The sequence below is a fragment of the Dipodomys spectabilis genome, unplaced genomic scaffold (assembly GCF_019054845.1).
Source record: "Dipodomys spectabilis isolate Male_0828 unplaced genomic scaffold, ASM1905484v1 ptg000783l, whole genome shotgun sequence".
In the NCBI taxonomy this organism is placed as follows: Eukaryota; Metazoa; Chordata; class Mammalia; order Rodentia; family Heteromyidae; genus Dipodomys; species Dipodomys spectabilis.
The window spans coordinates 15,222,501-15,244,669 of record NW_024871460.1 but is presented as its reverse complement, the minus strand read 5'-3'; the positions used below and the strand labels follow the sequence as shown (position 1 = coordinate 15,244,669).

At 35.4% G+C, this 22,169-nt stretch overlaps 2 protein-coding genes across 10 annotated transcripts in view; one reads left to right on the top strand and one right to left on the bottom strand.

Annotated features, from left to right (window-relative positions):
- Positions 1 to 13,188, top strand: part of Oxr1 (oxidation resistance 1) — a 200,000-nt gene extending 186,812 nt beyond the window's left edge. For 6 of the 9 annotated variants that reach the window (XM_042672918.1, XM_042672917.1, XM_042672916.1 and 3 more), the window contains 6 exons: positions 226 to 306; positions 2,033 to 2,158; positions 4,175 to 4,327; positions 6,028 to 6,123; positions 7,858 to 7,931; positions 11,268 to 13,188. In XM_042672918.1, the coding sequence (XP_042528852.1) occupies positions 226 to 306; positions 2,033 to 2,158; positions 4,175 to 4,327; positions 6,028 to 6,123; positions 7,858 to 7,931; positions 11,268 to 11,403 (666 nt within the window). In that variant the 3' untranslated portion in view covers positions 11,404 to 13,188. The remainder of the gene's footprint in view (positions 1 to 225; positions 307 to 2,032; positions 2,159 to 4,174; positions 4,328 to 6,027; positions 6,124 to 7,857; positions 7,932 to 11,267) is intronic. The other 3 variants (XM_042672920.1, XM_042672915.1, XM_042672922.1) reach the window with 1 other exon arrangement.
- A 4,010-nt stretch (positions 13,189 to 17,198) lies between these two features.
- The window catches only part of Abra (actin binding Rho activating protein), a 6,757-nt gene continuing 1,786 nt past the window's right edge, over positions 17,199 to 22,169 (bottom strand). The window contains exon 2 of the mRNA XM_042673195.1: positions 17,199 to 17,676. Coding sequence (XP_042529129.1) covers positions 17,199 to 17,676 — 478 coding nt within the window. The remainder of the gene's footprint in view (positions 17,677 to 22,169) is intronic.

The following is a 22,169-nucleotide window of genomic DNA, read 5'->3' as shown; positions in this document are numbered from 1 at the left end:
CATACAATAAATTTTTTGTTTTCAAGTAGTTGTGAAACAAATCCACGTGTATTTTGCTCTAGTTTGATATAAATCTCTTGGATTTTCAGCATGGAGTGGGGGAAGAAGTCCTGATCACAGTTCTCTTTCCTCATTTAAATTTCTCCTTTTTCTTTTCTTGCTTTTTTTGTGTGGATATTTCCTCAACTGTCAGTGGAATTATTGTCTTCCTGTCTCCACATTCAGGTAGTATCAGTGGCTGAGTATCACCGCAGGATCGATGCTCTAAATACTGAAGAACTGCGCACACTCTGCAGACGTCTCCAGGTGCCCCTTCAGTAGTTTAAACCCCTCAGAGGTTACATAGTCCCTGGTTTTAGTCTTTTTTTGTCAGGGCAAATCTCGTATTTGAAGGATTTGTTTTGACTGAAGTGCTAAAATAACCCATCAGAAAATTCTTCTTTGTATTGAGGTATACAATGTTACCTGGAAGAGCTCTAGGATTATCTTTTCTGTCATCCTTTCATTTGAAAAGTATTCAGTGTAATTCTATCACTTCAGAACCCCCTCTCAGTACTCTGTGTTTCTTTGACTAATGAGTTTTCATTTAATTTAATATTAGTAGTCTTTGATTTTGTGATCAAATCTTTACTAAACAATCTTAAAGAGATAAGATTATGGGGAAATTTAAGTAAATTTGTTGGATAGCAAGTATTTTCTCTTCCTCAAGGCTATTTTGGTTATATGAACTCCCCCATCAAATATCTTAATGGGACATCTTGTTTTTATTTTTGAGGTATTAGAATAGTATAGGGTGGGCACCAGAGCCAGATGAAGTTATTTAAAATTCTGTGCAATTATCTTTATTACTTTTTAGCAAGAAAAAAGAGATAATTGAAAATTCATTTTTTTCAGTTTTGTCTATTAGTTTTGTGTTTTCTTTTAATACATATTCATGACTTGGGTAGAACTACTGAATACTTTTCTTTTAATTTTCCTAGTGTTTCTGGATGTCTTTAACTTTTCACATCACTTAAATATGGCTAAAATGTTAGGCTGATGTGAAGGCATCAGTACTTAGCTCCTCATCAAAAACATTTCAGTTCTAGAACATGTATTGGTTGAAAATACATGCTATCTGGGTTTGATAAGAGATCTGTTAGAAGAACAAAGTAATTGAGCAAGATTTCATTTCTGTATGGAGTTTTGCTGAGTTTTGCTGCATTTTAGTTATCTGCTCCAACAGCATTCTGCGTACTTGCTAATTAAAGTTTCATCAATAATTGTTTCATTGCTTTTAATCGTTTTAATGTTACAGTGTTTTATACAGGAAAATTAATATAAAAAGTAGACATTAAGAATAAACTACATTAGTGAGCATTTTTTCATTTTAATAATACTAATGAGATGATTTCCATCAAGTAGAAGAATGTGATCTAACCTTTAATACAGACTTTTAAATGACTCAACCTTGAAGATTTTATTTGATTAAAGCAGGTAAATGATTCCGTGTGTAGAAAATGTTCAAAAAAAAAACCCTGAAAAATGGTAACTTTCCCAAGCGCGTGCGCGCGCGCGCACATACATGCACCAATGAAAAGAAAGTAATATTTTTTTATTGTATTGGTCTTTAAAATTTTGATCTCCAGGAACTTTTCTTCATCTTGACAGCTTCTGTGCTAAGCATGAAAATAATAGCATTATATATTTTAAAGAGCACTTAATTAAAAAGCAAGCTTGGCTGGTTTACTTTTGTACCTTGAGGTCAAATGAGTGCATGCAGCTATCTTCTATTACACATAAATATGAGGGCTTAGAATTCATTACCAGTTTTTCCTCATAGAGCATAGAGAAAACTGTCTTTGTTCTCAAACCTTTTTCTGCATTGAATAGACCAGTAGACAAGACATCTTTGCTTTAAAATCATAAGTGAATACTCTAATCTGTACTCTAATCTAAACTGTAAGTTTTAGTTAAATTAAAAGACTTGAGATTCTTTAAAGAAAATCACAAAGAATATCATATTAATACATTGCTATTGTTTACATTTTAGATCACTACAAGAGAAGACATAAATTCAAAGCAGGTTGCTCCAATAAAAGCAGACCTGGAGTCTGAATCTTTTAGACCTAACCTAAGTGATCCCAGTGAACTCCTACTGCCAGATCAAATTGAAAAGGTATGATACATCTGCACAGGTGCATTTCTTAGTGTGTGTTCATGAGAATAAAACTGCCTTTCTCAATTGTCTTTGCTATGTGTTACCAGGTTACTCCTACTGTTACTCCTTTCCCATAAAATGGAATAAGCACAATGTAGCAGGTGATAACTAAGGAGATTTACAAAAGCAGAGGTTTACATATAAACTTGCCATTATTTATTTGTTTATTTGCTTGTATGTACTTGAAACCAAAATTTTGCATAGCTCAGTCTGGCCTTGAACTTGCAACCCTCCTCTCTTAATGAGCCAATACTATAATTAGTGGGGTGTATCACCACACCACACAATGCTCTTTATGTATGTATGTGTTTCATCTCATGTAGCTATTAGAACAGCTGTAGGAATAGCTGTTGTTATTGTGCATTTTTTTAAGTGACCCAAGTTTTCACACAGATCTAACTTGTTGAAAGTCACAGATCTATTAAAAAGGTTTCTTCACTTAATATAATTTTTTCCAAGTCTTTCCATTTCCTAACAAATGGGGCAGTGTCATTCTGATGGAGGTATAGAATTCCATTGTGTATATATATATATCACATTTTCTTGATCCATTCATCTACTGAGGGGCATCTGGGTTGGTTCCATATCTTAGCTATGGCAAATAATGCTGCAGTAAACATAGTTGTGCTGGTAGCTTTAGTATGGTCTTGTTTGTGATCATTCAGGTAAATGCCCAAAAGTAGGATTGCTGGGTCATAGGGGAGTTCTACGTGGAGTCTTTTGAGGAACCTCCATACTACTTTCCAAAGTAGTTGAACAAGTTTACACTCCTACCAACAATGCAGTAAGGTTCCCTTCTGTCCACATCCCCTCCAGCATCTGTTGTTATTAGAGTTCTTGATTATAGCCATTCTAACTGGGGTGAGGTTTTGATTTGCATTTCTTTTATGGCTAGAGAGGTTGAGCGTGTCTTTATGTGTCTATTGGCCATCCTTCTTTCCTCTTCAGAGAAGTTTCTCTGTAAGTCTTTATCCCACTTATTTATTGGGCAGTTGTTTCTTTGAGGATTTGTTGGGAGATTTAATTTTTTGAGTTCCAGGTGTATTTTAGATATGAGACCCTTGTCCATTGTATGGCCAGTGAAGATCTCCCAATCTGTAAGGTTTCTACTGAGATTGCTAGCTATGTCCTTTGCCATGCAGAAGTGAAGTAAGCCAGGCCCAAAGAAACATAGGTCCCGTGGTTTCCCTTATTTGCAATAACTAGTATATGTCTTAGACAAGAAGAAAAGGTCAGATAAGTTGATGTTAGGCGAAATGAACCCAAAGATAAGGACTCAAGTGGTTTTTCTTTCTTGCTATTGTTTCTAACCTATTTATAAGGTGATTTTTTTTGGTTGCTTTGTATGTCCCTCCCCCATGTAATAACCCCTGTTTTCATTGTATTTGATGTTGTTATAATTTGGGGAGGGTAAGGGAAAAAATAGTTTAAATAGGGATATAGGTGGACCCATTGCAACAATGAAAGTATAAGATGCTATGTCGAAAAATGAACTTTACAAGTTTGGCAGGGAGGGGGGAGGAGGGAGAATGGGGGTGGAGGGTAGGAGTAGGGGAAACAAAGAAGGAGGCAACAATGCTTGATAAGAAATGTACTCATTACCTTGCTCATGTAATTGTAACCCCTCTGTACAGTATTTCACAAGAAAAAACTTATTAATAAAAAAAATTTTAAAAAGATTTCTGATAGTGCAACATGAATTATTAGTTTGGAAGTATTTGCTAATTATTTGTTTTGATTGTAATTTCTTTTAATTACATGCAGTTGACATTAAGCAATATATAATCCAGCATGAGTCTTTCATGGTAAACAAATAATATTTCATGAAATATAAGATTACTCTTCAGGCATCTCGCAATCATGGAGAATGATAATTCCTATTGTTATTTTTATCTTCTATATTATGTGTATGACTAAATTCCAACTTTTATTAATATTAACATTGACAATAAGCTAACATTTTGTTTTTCTAAGCTAACCAAACATCTTCCCCCAAGAACTATTGGCTATCCATGGACTCTTGTTTATGGTACTGGAAAGCATGGCACAAGTTTGAAGACCCTTTACCGAACAATGACAGGTTTAGACACCCCAGTGCTGATGGTGATTAAGGACAGCGATGGACAGGTATGAGAAACTAACTGTATCCATTACCTTACATACTTTAAAGAAATTATATAACATAACTTTTGAATATTTTGTCAAGAAAGTATTTCATTGATACATACTTACTTTGTGACTGATAATTACTGGGTAATATTAATAAATTCTAGGCAATGCTGAGTATTATAAAGGATAAATAGAAGCATGAACAGAATGTAATGTAGTACTATGTTTTAATTTTACTACTGTCTCTGAGAAAGCTCTGTTGCTATATATAGGATGAGCCCATCTTTCTCATAGCTATGAGAAAGATGAGAAAAATGAGGTTTGTGGAGCATAAAGTTTTGATAATGTCAAGTCTAAAGTAGTAATTATAAGAATGAAACTTTAGGAGAGAAAAATACTAGTTTCTTACAATAACTTCATATTAGTTACAAGTAATGAGAAGAAATCACAGTATTGATACAAATTTCACTACTTGACTAATTACTTCATCTGCATTGTTATTTAATCATCAAAAGCCCTACAAGATTAATACTCTCATTTCTATTTTAGAATTAATTTACACAGGTTGTATACTCAAAAGATATTTATACTAATGAAAATAAATGAAGTGCTGCTACACGTAATAGTAGGGATAAGAATTGCGAACATTAAATTAAAATTCAAAATCTTATTACATGGTATTATGCTTAGTGATAATCATAAATTGAATTGTAAATTTATATTCTGTATGATTTTTTTCTCTAAAATCACCTCTGAATCCAGGAGGTTTTTCTTTTAAAAAATGAAGAATAAAAATAGAATGTCAAGAGAGACAATGACTATAGAGATCACCTGACATGCCCTATCCTCTCCCTTTGTAATGTGGCGCCTTAGATCTAGAACAGAGATGACTTGTCCAGCTCTCATATCCATTTATGTTTTCATTAGGACATCTGGTGTGTGTGGTATAATATGCAAGGCCATAGAGCTAAAGGCCAAGCAATTTAGATCAAAACCTAGCCTTACAGAATTTTCTGACTAGTGATGAAAAATAAATAACACACTTTATAGTAGCAAAATGTTTGCTAAACTCATAAAGACATTTGCTTTCTTACAGTGACATCCATAGCAGCATGTGTCCTTCTTATGTATACATTATGCCAGTAACTGCCCCTGAAATGTTAACCACATTGTAGATTTCTGTAATATATTTTTGTTTTCAAAGTGGGAAAAATTCTTTTCTCCCATTGAGAACCTAATATGCTTTGTATTTGGCAAGAATGTGAATTATATAATAATTGTTATGTTTAAATAAAAGTTGGTAAAATTATTTCTGATCCCAGTTTTGTTTTTCATTTTAAATATGTATGATGAGCTGGGCACCACTGGCTCATGCCTGTAATCCTAGCTGCTCTAGAGGCTAGGCTCTGAGGATCGAAATTCAAAGCCAGCCTGGGAAAGAAAGTCCTTGAAATGCTTTTATTTCCAATAAACTACTCAGAAAAAGCTGAAATTGGTGCTGTGGTTCAAGTGGTAGAGCACTAGCTTTAAGCACAGAAAGGTTCAGGGATAGAGTCTAGGCCCTGAGTTGAAGCACCAGGACCGAAAAAAAAAACAAATTATATATATGTATATATTTATATATATATGTATATATATGTACATATATATGATGAAGTATAGTATTTAATGAAACAAGTTAATAGTCACATCATTGAACATGACCTTTTTGTCCTTAGGTTTTTGGTGCATTAGCATCTGAGCCATTTAAAGTAAGTGATGGCTTTTATGGTACCGGAGAGACCTTTGTTTTTACATTCTGCCCCGACTTTGAGGTAAGGACATTTTTAATACTTTATTTATATAGCGATGGTAGAATGAGAAGCACAAGCACCTTGAATGATGCACTCAATTCAACTTGCATTTCTTTTTTATGCTGATAACTTCACTAGTTTAAACTTAGGCAGCTTTCCTGCAGAATAAAATGATATAAAAAGATTGTCAAAAATTAAATAAGAAGGCTGGGAAGGTGGCTCAGTGTTAGAGCACTTGCCTTGCATGCCTGAGGCCCTGGGTTCGATTCCTCAGCACCACATAAGCAAAAAGAAAATAGCCGGAAGTGGCGCTGTGGCTCAAGTGGTAGAGCTCCAGCCTTGAGCTGAAGAGCTGAGGGACAGCGCCCAGGCCCAGAGTACAGGCCCCACGACCAGATCCCCCCCAAAAAAAATTAAATAAGAATCATGTGTACTATACCTGACATATTACCAGGCATTCATCATGGTGGCATCATAGCTGGTGGCTCATACTTGTAATTCTACCTACCCAGGAGGCTTAGATCTGAGGATTATGATTCAAAGCCAGCCCAGGCAGGAAAATCTGTGAGACCCTCATTTCCAAGTAAGCACCAAAAACCAGGAAGTATAGCTGTGGTTCAAGTGTTAGAGCACTAGCTTTAAGCAAAATAGCTTAAGGACAGCTCCTAAGTCATGAGTTCCCCAGGACCAGCACCAAAGAAAGAAAAAAATACTGTGCTTAACTGGCTTGTCAGATTAGTCAGTTGGTATACCTGAGAGCTCAGTTATCACAATTTGAAGCTTCAGGTTTACAAACCTTTTGCTTCTTGATAAGTACAATAATTTGGCAACGCAGATGAATGTATGAGTGTTAGAAAGCTTTATTGAAAATTATAAGGAATAAAAAAATGTGATAAAGGTAAGGTGCTATAGGCTATTAAACTGTTATGTGTAATAGACATTAGGTTTAGTTTAATCACCGCTAGAAGATTAGAAATAAATGAGAATATTAATGTTTAATTTTGCCTTCAGATTTCTCAAACGTTCTAAGTTCTCTTTGTTCTTTAGAGAACAAATTGGAATCATAAGTACACATTGTGAACATGGCTAATATAACAATCAACAGAAAACCTGTGCCTCCCAAAGAAGATATGACTCTCAGATAGAATGTACATTTATGTTAAAAGTTCAAAGAAAAGCTAATGTCAGAAGAGAGGAGTAGAGTCAGAAATGACTTCCATCTGTAGTGCCAGCTACTCTAAGGGCAATGATGGGAGAAAGGGTTATGGGTTCGAGGCCTGTTTGGGAAGAAAGTTAGTACATCTATCAATAAGCAGGCATTTTGTGTCATTCCTGTCGTCTCAACTCTATGGGAACCTGAAATAGGACCATCAGGATCATATTTTGATCCAAGCCTGGGGAAGAAACATGAGATGCTATCTGAAATATAACTAAAGAAAAAGAAACAGAAAAAGATTCAAATGGTAAGAGTATCTACCTAGCAAGCATGGGGCTCAGCAAGCAAGCGAGAAAAAGAGATGTGTGAAGAGTTATGAAGATTTGAATAGTTAGAAATAAATGTATAGCATGTTCTTTCAAATTGAGTCATATAGACACTGAAAACGAAGACACCAGTTCTTCTATGCTAAGCTTCTTTGTGGTTCTTCCTGTTACTATCTGTTTAGACTTTGCAAACTCTATTGGGTTTGAAAGTAGTTATTTTTAGTACCATTTTTGTCTCTTTATTGAAAGCCTTTTTCCTCCCCATTCATGTAGGTCTTTAAGTGGACAGGAGATAACATGTTTTTTATCAAAGGAGACATGGATTCACTAGCTTTCGGTGGTGGAGGGTAAGTTTGTTAGATATTTCACTATGAGATTTTTTAAAGAATATTTTTATTATTGTTAAGTAGTTGTACAGAGGAGTTGCCATTCAACAAATCAGTTTATGAATACAATGTGTCTTATGAATACAATGTTACCCCTTGCAACCACACTAAGATTTTTTTAAGAAAGTTATAAAAATGCATTTAGATTATTTATAAAATAATCATTGGACTATCTTGATATTGGAATCTAATTTGTATATTTTGGCAAAGTATATAAGAAGATGCTCAAGTATAGAACTTAAATTGTTAATGGAATATTTATGTTTTTGTCCTACCATACTGTTTATTTAGTTCATTCTCTACCTGTCTTCTTTAGAGTACAGTGTCTCTTAGCAATTTGAAAGGGAACTATCCTTATAGCTTTAGACTTTAAGATTTTTCAAATAAATTTGATGTGTATTTTTCTCAGTGTGTTGGACAAGTTCAATAGTTACCTTGTATTTTGATCAATATTTTGGATAAATACGTTAGACAATAACAATTTATCTTTCTGAAAAAAGATTTGATAACACCCACATTCTTGAGGGGGGGGAGTTGTTTTGTTTTCTTTTCTTTTTCCCTTTAACTATCTAGGTCAATTTCTTTTGACCTAACAAGAACTCCAACTTTGAGGAGCTATGTTTTCTTAATTTCTCAACTTTGCTTAGTGTCCAATCCTTCTACCACATAACACATACTACTTAAATAGTTTTTAGCAAGCATTAGCTTTCAGTCTTTCAGTATCAGGTACAAGTATGTCAAATAATTACCAGATCTGTAAAAGTGTTTGTTACAGATATGTAATACCAGTTCATTTAGCCCAGAGTTTTATTATTATTCAAGAATATCATCCTATATGATTCTAGCAATTTTTTTTATTTTTCTCCATAAGTAAGCATTTGGAAGACATAATTACAATGATTAAAAAGTAACGATGGTTATTGTAGCCTTGATTATTTTTAGTTGTTGGGCTCAGCAAATAAAATTAACATTGTCCACTTGTACTACTTTTTTTCAAGAAGAATTTCATCAGCTCTCCCCAAAATGGTAGTTGTAGATGTTCTTGTTAGCTCTTCAGAATAATAATAAACTATTACAAACTTTATCAATGCTTTTATAAATAACATGATCAGGGGCTAGGAAGGTGGCTTAGCAGTAGAGTACTTGCCTTGCATGCATGAGGCCATGGGTTTGATTTCCTCAGCACCACATAAGCAGAAAAAGCTGGAAGTGACACTGTGGCTCAAGTGGTAGAGTGCTAGCCTTGAGCTGAAGAGCTGAGAGACAGCGCCCAGGCCCAGAGTTCAGACCCCATGACCAACATAAATAAATATGCTCAATGTCATTAGAACATCTTCTAGAACTAGAGTTTGATTGTGTAGCATGATTCTACCAAGCTAACCTAACTATTGACTTATCTAAGGCAACAAGTTTCTTCTGTTTGAGGATAAGCATATATGTTCAGAAAATAAAATTTTCAGAGACTTACTATTCCAAAATTCTATTTAGGATTTCCATTATTAGGGCATTTTCTTTTGCTTTAACAAAATACCTGAAGCTGAGTACTTTTAAAGAGATTTATTAGTTTACAGATTTGCAGGCTGAAAGTCCAGATTAGGTCACCCCATTTGTCTGCCCTTTGGTGTGGGCCCTTTGGCTGCATCACAACATAACAGAGAAGTGGGAAAGGAAATAGCTGTGTGCAGAAGAGATCAGGTTGCACTAGACAGGAATGCTCGGGCCTGACCTAAAAACTCACTTCTCCTGAAACTGGGGTTACATGAGAACTATATTAGTCTTGCCTAAAACGGTCTCCCTAGTAATTCAAGCATCTCCTAGTTGGCAGTATCTCTAAATTTTCAATTCCTCACACAACCTTTGGGAGAACACAATGAAACCATAGCTTCCAAGCTCAAAATCACACAGTGTAGTAGATTTAATGTAGGTTTGTAGTCAGATAGATTTGATTCAGATTCTACATTCTACACATCCTAGCAAAAATTTTTCCTAACTTCTCCATGAATTACTATTAGACATAGGAGACCTTGAGCATGTTCCTTAACAGTTCTGAACTTTGAGGTTTAAATTGGAGACAATTAACTCAAAAGATAGAGTCACTATATGTATACATTTTAATGTAATGTCCAACATATAAGTAGGTACTTAAGAGAGACACCTTTTCTCATTTCTTTCCATGCATTTTCACTTTTCCCATCTAGTACCATAGCAAGAATATTCCCTGAGTTCTGCTTGAAATATCTTTAGACACAGAAATTAGATGATAGTAATTAAGAATGTAGAATACTTTTTTCTTCTTCCATAGTCACTGTACTTAACCAATTCTATTCCGAAGATGTTAAAGGATTTTCCACAGTTTTATGTAGATAGTACCCACTGAGTGGGCTAATTATTTTTTTTTTCAAATGAAAATATCCAGGAGATATCTGTGGACATTATATTATGTATTGTATTGTGTTTGTCCCTTCTTCCTTCTTCTATGGGGTAAAAAGAAGTTTTTATAGGATAGAAATACACCCTATCAAAACTTGTTTTTTCTCCTTATATATTCCAATAAGATATATTGGGCCTTATTATCTGTCTTTTAAATTCATATTATATCTGCTTTCTGTCTGGTTCCCACTGTTTTTCAGCATCAGTTTTTAATGTACTTAAAATTGTTTAAGCTGATCTATTTGGCTAGCAACCCAGAAAACCAAAACTTCTTACAAAGTTAAAATGTCCCGAGGCGGGTGGGAGGGGCAGAGAGGAGGGACTCATTGCTGACACTGATAATCTTTTTAACAAAATTACTCTTTCTAATTACTCTTTATAAATATCTCAAAGAAATGTAGCTTCATTTATCAGACTTTTAACAGCACATTTTATTTTGCTTCTGTTACTTTAAACCATGTTACCTATATATGGCAAAGTAAAACTATTGGAGAATGTAGTTTAGTAGAGAAACCATGTTACCTATATATGGCAAAGTAAAACTATTGGAGAATGTAGTTTAGTAAGAGCAAGTACGGAACATTTGATCCCCAGCACCACACCTACGAAGAGAAACTTATAACACCAAGTGAAGAAGAAGAGAATGTGCCTGTCTTAAAAGCTAGTTTTGATGGATTCATTCCTTAATCTGTGCACCAAGTGATATTTTATGAAGGATTGTAAAAAAGATTTCTGTGTTAGTATCATAAAGAGTAGAATAGGCTTGGAAAAATTAATTATCTTCAGTATTTGGACATGAAATACCTTAATTAGATTATTCTATAAATTAAGGTATGCTTATTAAGAGTGTTATTTTATGTATTTCAGTGGAGAATTTGCCCTTTGGCTTGATGGAGATCTTTACCATGGAAGAAGCCATTCTTGTAAAACATTTGGGAATCGTACACTTTCTAAGAAGGAAGATTTCTTTATCCAAGACATTGAAATCTGGGCTTTTGAATAAATACAGTGCTCTCTGTCTTAGCAGGATAATGGCCCAAACCTGACATGGACAGGCTTTATTTGGAATGTTCAAGAAGCAATACAACGTAACATGTCACTAGTGCTTTAAAATTAGTCTGTATTACCATTTATTACAGCTATAATTTTGAAGTTTGTTTTTCAAATCATGTACCTGTCCTAAAGTTCTTTAAGTTTAGACTATAGCCTGGGTCCACATAGTATAATAGCTGGAGTTTTGTCAAAATTTTGGTGGCATTTTGATCATTATTGTGACCACTTCATTTTCAATTTATGTTATCTCAGACTCCTAATAGGATGGTGCTCTTTTGTTGAACCCTTTTATTTATTTATTTGAACTATATTGTTTCTTTTGTCGAGCATTCTAACGGGGCATTGAGGAAATGAAGCCTAGATGCTTTCATGTCTATGAGGTTGGCACAGGGGACAGTAGAACCAGCCTATCTTACTTTCATGAAAGACAAACCACATGCCAAAATCATACTTCACCGTCCAATGAGTTCTAGTTCTGATTCACACTATAGCATTCTCTATTAGTTTTACAAGTATTCTCAGTTTCATTTTAAGGAAATGAAATTTGAGGAGAATTCTAATCATAAAGAGACCACAGTACACGTGATCTGCAGGTTTGGGCAAATGCTTTCATCATTGACTTTTCAGATAAAGATTCATAAATTGACAAAGGAGAGTGAGAACTTAATGATTCTATTGGATTTAATATAGTAAACAAATTCTATTTACATGTTTGTAGCTTAGTAGAGCATTATCATAAGTATAACAACTATGAAACAGGTACATATTTCTTCAACATATTGTATCAGGTATACCGTTTTATTGTTCTGTTATAGTTCTATTGTTTTAGCCTTGTTGCATACCAACTTCAAAAATACAGATTTTTTTTTCTATTCAAAAGGAAAAAAATTTGTGGTTTGGTTTTTTTAAGTGATACATGTTATTTCCATTAGCATTTGCTCTTACAAAAGAGCAGTAATTATAGTAGACAATATTGTAAACTCATAGTAGACAATATTGTAATTCAGTAGACTTGGTGAATATGCAAATTTACTGTCAAGTGACCTCAAAAAATGAAAAGATAGAATACACTAGTAGTTCTTATCCTCTTTTGTAGGAAGCCAACAATAAGCCATTGTGGCAGTAATTCATCAGTTAAATTTCAGAGCTTCATGTTATGCAAAAAAAAAAAAATCCTGCTGTTATACATGTGACAATGACTTTGTGCTGAAATCTCAGCTATTCCAGATAAATGTTGTATATCTTGTAAATTAATGTTTAAAAGTAGTTTTGTTCTTATAGAAAGTGTTGATTGCCAGGTTGCTTATAGCACTTTATTCTAAAGATAAAATTATAAGCCAAATATGTTGGCTTGAATAGTTTTAGTTGTATAACACCTAAATATATCTAGTTCATTTGAAAGTTAAATAAGAAAAGCATAATGCTAATCAAAAAGAAAATCTGATATTCTATTATATTATGCTATTGCTGAATATGAATAGAAATACAGGGCATCATTTCCTTGTCTATGTAAAAGCTCTCTCACTGTAAGTTAATAACAGTATATAGGTTAAATGTTTACATATAAGGACTTTGTAAATAAATATATTATCCCCCCCTTGGTCTTCCACAGCAGTATTATTGTCTTTGTGGAGTTGACTAATCATAAAATATTTTTTTTAATCCTGTAATGAGTTTCACCTCCAATAAGGTCATAGTGGTATATACCAAATAAAATTAAATGCATACATACAAACTTGAGTTTGGATTTATTCAATAATCAAGTTATTTTCATATCTAAGAACTTTTACAAAACATATTTCTATCTTTTATGTTAACGATAGCATGGGAAGGACACTTTCATTTAGGGGCAGCACCATAGTTTAAAAAATGGATATAAAAGAAGGCACTTGGCACATGAGGAAATTAGTCATTTGCTAGTTTGGAACTATGTTTCCATTTTTATTGGGTAGAATATTAATGTTATAAAGATATTTTTATTACAATACTGAGAAAACAATTTCCGTGCAATTAGGAAAATTTGAAAGGAAGAATGACATCAGATTTTCACTTCAGGAAGTACTACATTTGTAGAGGTAAAAACAAGAAGGGAAAAATAAGCCTGTTTTAAAAAACAAAAATGGTGAGACGTTGGGCTGGTTCCATTTGTTGCATAGAATTTTCCTTTGCAGATGTTCACATTTCTGGCATCTTCGTCATTCTGGGAACTCCATTATAGGTTAGACTTCATTTCTCAAAGAATGACTTCAGAAATCTTCACCCTGCTACACATTAGCCTCAAAGGCCTTCCTTTATTATCTACATAGAAGCCTTCATGATTCCATTCTGCGTGCTGTATATCTGCAAAACTAGCCTCATGTGAACAACACTAAAGCAATGAATAATGAGGTATGAATAAGAATAGTAGTAATGGTGATAAGGAAGGAGGCATTGATTTGGAAGAGATTTCGGAATTAGGATTAATGGGAATTGATTATTGATTTTGTGTCAGAGGAATTATAGATAGTTCTCAGGGTTTTCACTTAGAGACCTGAGTTTATTAGTCATCCATATGGACCAAGCACAACAGGTACAAAAAGAAGATAATTTGTAGAGTCTGTTGTGCTGAGAAACTGGGGAATCAACTTGAAAAGGGGGGCATTTAATATTTGAACGATAAGATGTTGATTTGAACCTATGACATGTCCTTGGGGATTATTGACTGGATCAAAAAAGAGGATCCCTGAGATAAGAGTTTGGAAGGGGAAGGAGAAAGCAGAAAACAAGCCAGATGTATAGATGTGGCCATGTTTTACCACCTGGTGACAGTAAAATCTGCTCAGAATTTCCCTAGTTAGGATGTGGACACAGTGGCAGCAAATGAATTGGGATCAGAAAATCAGCTCATCAAGTTATGAAATTTCAAATCAAATGTTAGAATGGAGGTCCAGACAGAAGGGGTAAGAAAGTACATGTCAATGTATAGATTTGATTTGGAAAAGGATTATCTTGAAGATTGAACATTCCATTGTGCATTTCTTGTTATTAGACATTTAGAGTTATCTATGATAAAATGTAATTTTTATGCTTTTGATGACTTTATTTTTTGCCAGTCCTGGGGCTTGAACTCAGGGCCTGAGCACCACCCCTGAGCTACTTTTGCTCAAGGCTAGCACTCTACCATTTAAACCACAGAACCAGGTCCAGCTCTTTCTGTTGATGTGGTACTGAAGAATTGAATCCAGATCTTCATGCTTACTAGGCGAGTACTCTACCACTTCCCAGCCCAATCACTAAAATTTTTATGTGAATTTTTGTACCTTTTTTGTTGAGTTCTACATTTTTTTCTTGCTCAAAATGTCCTAAGTTTTCAACATAATTTCATTATCATGGATATTCCAGAATAATACTTTGGATGAAGAGTGGTTTTTTTTTTTATTTCAAATTAAGAAACTTAAGACAAGTGGTGTTACAAGCAAATAAAATATTTGGCATAATAGTAATATTCAATAAAGTATGAAACCCATAAACCAAGAGCTCTGTTACAAGTCAAATATGTTGATATCTATCACATGACACTTTGAGACAGAACAATTCACTCCACCTAAGGATGCTACTTGGAGCCAAATCTTATTAGAATTAGTGAATATCAATTTTTTGGGAAGAAAGCTGCATCCTTTGAGCTCCATCCTCAAATGCAAACAAATTGAACTTCAAATAACCTATACCAATGTCTGCAAAAGCCTATTTGAAGCTGAATATGAGGGACCTCTTAAAGCCTTGGTATAAATACTAATTTAGGAACAACCTAAGGTATACCCACCAATTTTGTTGGATTTCAAACAGAAGAAGGTGACATTATGAAATATCTTTTAATAGTATAAAGAGAACAGAAATGTAAGAAAACATTTTTTTTTCTTTTTTCCTCTTTTTTCCTGAACTGTGGGCCTGGCCACTATCCCTGAGCTCTTCAGCTCAAAGCTAATACTCTACCACTTGAGCCACAGTGCCACTTGTAGCATTTTCTGCTTATGTGGTACTGAGGAATCGAACCCAGGGCCTCATGCATGCAAGGCAAGCACTCCATCACTGAGCCACCTTCCTAGCCCCAAGAAAGCATCTTTTATTCTTAAGCCTTTTATTTTCAAATTTTGACACAGATTTCACATATAACAAATGTGTATCATGATGAAGTATAAGTTATTAATTTGCAGTCAATAGCTTTTTTATAAATCTATGAAAACAAAAATTACATATTCTCTTCTGTAAGAAGATATTGGAACTTTCAGTTTGAAAGAGAATCATGCATGAATAAAAACAATTCTCAAGGTAATTAGAGCACTTTTAAATCTAAATTTACCCATTATGAAGTCCTATTACTTTTGAAATACAGTAGTTTGATATTATCTTTGTTTTTAACAGCAAAGAAATTACAATTTTATTTTGGTCATTGCCATTGAATTTAGTAAGAACTGTAATCTCACATTTTATTCAATTTGTTTTTAGGACTACATAATAGATAGTCAATGTAATTAGGGAGGAAAGTTGATTGCAAGTAGATTCAGCGCCAATTTTCTCTTTGCCAACCATCGTTAATTTTTTTAACTTTGTCAAGACTAATATTACTGATTTTACCCACTTCATGAAGTTTTGTTAGAATATGAAGAAAATCTTATAACTTAATATGCTGTTTCTACAATAAACACTGTGCTTTGTAGAACTTTTTGTATGTTCTCTCGTGTTTTGACATAAATGTAAATAGTACTATTAAGTCTTTGAAGAAAATATAAACTCCAAAAAGTCCTACCAACGCTGAGTAGTAAGTGTTCCATGGTGTATATATAACTCACATGGTGTATATATAACTCATTGGTTGTTGGGCACCTCAGCTGATTGGCTATTATGAACAGGGCTATAATAAACATAGATATATATGTAGCAATCTTGTATATTTATTTACTCTCCTTTGCATGAAGACAGCATAATCAAACTTATCAGATGCTATTAGAGAGGGGAAGAAGAGGGAGGAATAGGAATAAGGAGGAGGTAATGATTTTGTTCATGTGTCTGTGGAAATAGCACAGTACAGCCCTTTCATACTACAAATGTATACTGCTTCAAAAATAAAATATTTAAAAAGTCCTACAAAGGCCAGCAATCTCTACCTCTGCTTTCATAGTAAACATAACAAGACATCTTTCTTATTGGTTCTAAGACCACTGGTATCTTTTTATGTGATTTGCTCAAACAGACAAGAAGGTTAACTCTAGGTACCTAGTAGAATTCAAACCCACACAGGAACTTCAACAGTTTCATAATTTTGTTGAAAATTTGTGTTTTTGTTAAGTGATGCTGATATTTTTCAGTTAGTACAAACCTGAGCTTCCAAATGTAATGGAATTTTCTCCTAATAACTTGATACCATATTGTATTCTAATTGTCTAAATCTAAAAATCTTAAGTGTGTAATTAGAAAATCGAAAAGTCTATAATAATTTCTGTAGCAAATAAATAATCTTCTCAAATGTAATTGGTAACTTTAATATTAATACTCAAAAATAGCATTCTGAGTGTACTCCATGAAATGCTTTGTGCTTTCTCTATTGAGAATATTTAAGCTTCCTCATAGTTTAAGCATCAACATGGCATTGATATAAAAGTGATTTAATATTTACCAACTTAGTAAAGAATGGCTTGCTTTTTAACGTTTTTTGCACATTAGCCCTTAGCAGTAAGCCAAATTGTGGGTCCAATTTCACTTTGTTGGTTACTCTAGTAGAGTTATCACAACGTGGTCATCTCGGCCTTGCCACAGCATTTCCCCTTCAAAGTGCACCAGTCCGTGTTTCCTGGCACGCATGAGGATCCCCACTACTTTATCTGAAATTCGAACATATCTGTCAAAGAGTTCTCCAAAAGTCACTTGGATCCTGCCATCTCGGCTGTGGCGAGCCATGGTGCGGATCACAAAACACAGCTCCATAATTTCTCTGTAGATGTGTTCCTCTGCTCGCTTGGCTCGTTCTGCTGTTTTGCTTCCCTCCTTTGGACGGCCATAGCCCTCATCTCCTCTGTGTAGGCGAGTCGACATGGCTAGCTCGTAATCAAATTCTTCACTGAAGGGATTGAGCTTCTGGGACTGTATGTGTTCATCAGCCCACTGTTGCCATCTGCCTTTGAGGTTGTCCACCTGGCTGTATTTCCGATGAGCCTTGCAATTGAGTTTCTCTGTGTATCTGTTTGTTCTAAAGGAGAAATTAATATGTTAACAACCATCAATTTCCCTTTTACTTCCTGTGTACAGGTTAAAATGTAAGTCTTCATAACTTTTTTCCATTCTAAAACATGTAACCTCACTACAAAAAAAAAAAAAAAAACTCAGAAGTGCTGGGTGCCAGTGGCTCCCTTCTGTAATCCTAGCTACTCAGGAGGCTGAGATCTGAGGGTCACAGTTCAAGGCCAGCTCTGGCAGGAAAGTCCACAAGACTCTTATCTCCAATAAACCACCAGAAAACTGGAAACGGTGCTGTGGCTCAAGTGGTAGAGTGCTCGCCTTGAGCTGAAGACCTCAGGGACAGCACCCAGGCCCAGAGTTCAAGCCCTATGACTGACAAAAAACAAACAAAAACCTAGAAGTAAAAGAAAGGCAAATCACATTCTTATTGTGGCGTATGTCCTACATTATATATGTAACAACTTTAAACACTATAATGATATTAAACTTATTGATCTTACATGTTAGTAACACTAAAGAACTGGAGTGATGGGTTAGGTAAACTATGTTTTTTATTCAAAATGTATTTTTTTCTTGCTGCTTGTTTTACTTATTTTTTTAATTATCATTAAGTAGCCATACACAGGAGTTGCCATTTAACAAAAGTGTATGAATACAATGTGTCTTGATCAGTGTCACCACTTTAAACATTCTAACCCATTCTTCCTTTATTCACCCTTCCCTCACTCTTCGTTATTTTGTAAGATATGCATTATATTATTACTGACTGAATTCTGTGTCCTCTTCATTTGTCTACCCCTTCCCAGTTCCCATTTCTGTGTGTTTTATTGTAGGATATCTGAAGATATTTTCCAAAGATGAGTTTCATACCACCGCATGTACATCCTACTAGTCATGTATACCTTTCCTATGTGGATATTTCACAATAGCATATTTACACTAGTGTCAATGACACACCAAAAACTACAACATCAAGTGATGAGAATCCCTGTAGAGAAGTAACATGTTAAAAAGGGGGAGGGCATATGCTGGCACCTCATTAATAATCTGCATCCCCAAAAAGAAGAGTCCCTGTTTCATAGATGGCGACATTGACACCAGAGTAGCTTCCTAAAGTTCCCAAATTGTTAACTGATAGAACTAGATTTTTAACCAGTTAAACTGGCCAGAGAGCTTGTACACTGTGATTCCATGGCCGAGGCAAGATCAATGTCACCTGCAGTGTTGCCGTCCAGCCTTCAGGTGCAGTGTCTAATGAGTGTGAGTTGTGCTTCAAATATGTGTATATCCGTGGAATGTCGAATGCATTTACCTACTCAAAGGCAACAGCAGCTTTGGAAGGTACACACCCATAGTGACCTGAGTATATAGACCTAATTTTACAATGGTCAAGTTTTGGCTTTTTCAGCCTTTCCAGCCACTTCTGTGTGTCTTAGACATTTTTCTCTGGTTCTCTTTGTCATCACTGGTAAAACATTTTTTTTTTTTTTATTGTCAGTGATCTCCCTTCTCCCCAGCAGTAAATGCTCTCATGCCTGGAGGCATGAAGTTAGTACAGACACTGTAACTGGCAAGCCTTTACTGTTTGAACTCTCAACTGTTCACCACTCAAAATCCAAGACCAGAGTTGTGTATTTGTCACTTCTTGAAATCTGCTTAAGAATTGCTCAGGAAGAGGAAGTATGAGTTCTTGAATCATACTATAAACTGATGTAATAAGTGTCGTGCCTCAAAAAGGGCATGAGAACTAGGCTCTGAGTAGATGGCCTTGAGCTTGCTCATCATGGTCCTAGAGAGAAGAGATTGGTTCTCCTTTGCAGACCTTGTAACTGCAGGAACCCAAGACATACTTAGAGGAATCCACCCTTGCATTAAAGGACTTTTCAGAAGAGAAATGACATCCACTAGATGGCAAACTTTCATCAATTCCTGAGCTGAGCTTGGGTTCCCAAAAGGCCTATACTTTTACATGGTCTCTCAATAGAATTGGAATGCAATGAAGTTAATTTAAAAAAAATGTAACCTACAAAACTATATACAATTAACATCCTAAATACATGAAAGATGCCAGTCCTGCTGGTGTTCACCATCACCTGCCTTACCATCAACTGTGCCTGTTTACCTGTTCACATTATGGGTTTCCTGATTATCAAAGTAAGCAAGGCTTTGTCCCTTTGGAGCCTTGGTTATAAAGACAGGCATAGTCATCAGAAGCAGCTCAGGACCATCTTGGCAGAACCAAAAGCTCATGTTCTACATGAAGCTGGATGTCCTACTAGGAAAGAGTTTTGAAGTAGTTTAGAAGAAAGTTAATAATATGATCACCTCAAAATTTGCCTCCTGAGCAACTGTAATTTGCTCCTATATTAAATGTAACACAAACTACCTTTAAGAAGTTTCTGTGCATTTTGACATTCCTTCCATCCCTTGTTATGATACCCACTAATCACTGATTTAGATACCTACTGGATAGTCAATAATGAAAAAAACAGTAATAAACTCTTAAAAGCTGTTCATGAAAATTGAAGTAATAAAAATCCAAGCTCATACTACAATTTCAACTATAAAGTCCATGTTCAAAGTCAGACTGTAAATGCATATGCACAAATGAAAATTTATGTTGATATCCAGATGAGATTGGATTTTTTTTTCCTCCCTGAGGTTATCCAAGTCTTAGTATAAACTGGAACTCCTTTTATTGTTAAAAGCCACCCAGGCCAACTCTGGTGGGCCACACCTATAATCCTAGCTAGTCACAAGGCTGAGACCTGAGGATTGTGGTTCAAAGCCAGCCAGAGCAGGAAAGTCTGTGAGGCTCTTATCCAGTAAACCAGCAAAGAGCTGGAAGTGGAGCAATGGCTCAAGTGGTAGAGTACTACCTTTGAGCACAAAAGCTCATACGGCATCCTGGCCCTGAGTTCAAGCCCAAGGACTTGTTATTACACTAAAGCTGACTTCAACAGTACATGCTAATTTAAAAAAATCTTTTGGGGAGGATAAGTGTGGGAGGGTACAGATGATGGGAGCTAGACACCGTTGAAAATGGACTATACAATTTGTTGGGTAGGGATGGGAGGGGAAAACTGGGAGAGAGCAAGGGAAGGGGTGACATTGGCAAAAAGAAGTGTACTCTTTGGAAGTGGGTGCTGGTAGCTCACACCTATAATCCTAGCTACTCAGGAAGCTGATATCTGAGAGTCACAGTATGAAACCAGACCAGGCAGAAAAGTCCCCGTGAGACACATTTCTTTTTGCCTGTCCTGGGGCTTGAACTTAGGGCCTGGACACTGTCACTGAGCTTCTTTGTGCTCAAGGCACTCTACCATTTGAGCCACAGAGCCACTTCCATTTTTTTTTTTCTGAGTAGTTTATTGGAGATAAAAGAGTCTCAAAGACTTTCCTGCCCAGGGTGGCTTTGAACCACGATCATCAAATCTCAGCCTTCTGAGTACCTAGGCTTACAGGTGTGAGTCCAAGATTTGATTTTCTATAAAGATTTTTATACTGATATTGTATTATTTAGTTAGCCAGTCCTAGTGCTTGAGCTCGGCTTGGTGCTATATCCTTGAGTGCCTATTTGCTCAAGGCTAGCACTCTACCACTTGAACCACTACTTCTGGCTTTTTCTGTGATTACTTGGAGATAAGAGTCTCACAGACTTTCTTGCTTGGGCTGGCTTCAAACCATGATCCTCAGATTGCTATCTCCTGAGTAGCTAGGATTAAAGGTGTGAGCCACTAGCATCCAGCTTGTATTATTTATTAACTCAAAGAAAAAAAATAGGAAAATACTCAAAATAGAGGTCAGTTAATTAAATAGTGTTACAAGTCTGTTTTGATGTTTTTCTTCTGCCTCTAATTAAGAATTGCCACTATCTGCATCTTGAAAACGTCTTTTGGAGTAAGGGCTGAGTTGATGTAAAGGAGAGAAACATTTGTCTTCTAAAAGAAGACAATTTCCAACTTCTGCGCAAAGTGTTTCTAATTCGTTTCATAGAGCATGGCATAGATAGGTGCCCATTTATCAGAAATAGAATGATTGTGTCTGAAAATCAGTATGGTCACTTCTGAGCAGCAGTTATGCTTTCTCTTCTGTTTACTAGATTTAATACCCAGGACTCTGATACTCTGTGCAGATTGGTGAACGTCCCCTGAGTCTGCGGGAACGTTATCTTCTCCAGAACTTGGGACAGGTGGTAGAAGGACATGACTTCACCTTTTCCTTCTGAAGTCCTTCAGGAAAGTTGTATTGAAACCCTACACTTGGGGAGTTACTGGGATCACTTTATTTCCTTAAGATCTCTACTGTGGGTGGGGACAGGAGGGAATACCTGGGAGAGTGCAAGTTAAGTTACCTGACAAAGGTAACTGTAAGCCCTTTGCACATCACCTTTATAATAAATATTTTTAAAAACTTATCTACTGAGAGCTTGGATCTCTTCGCTTTCCAGTGAGAGTGTGGATATGGCATTGTGGTTTAGAGCACCCAGATTTTAAAATCATT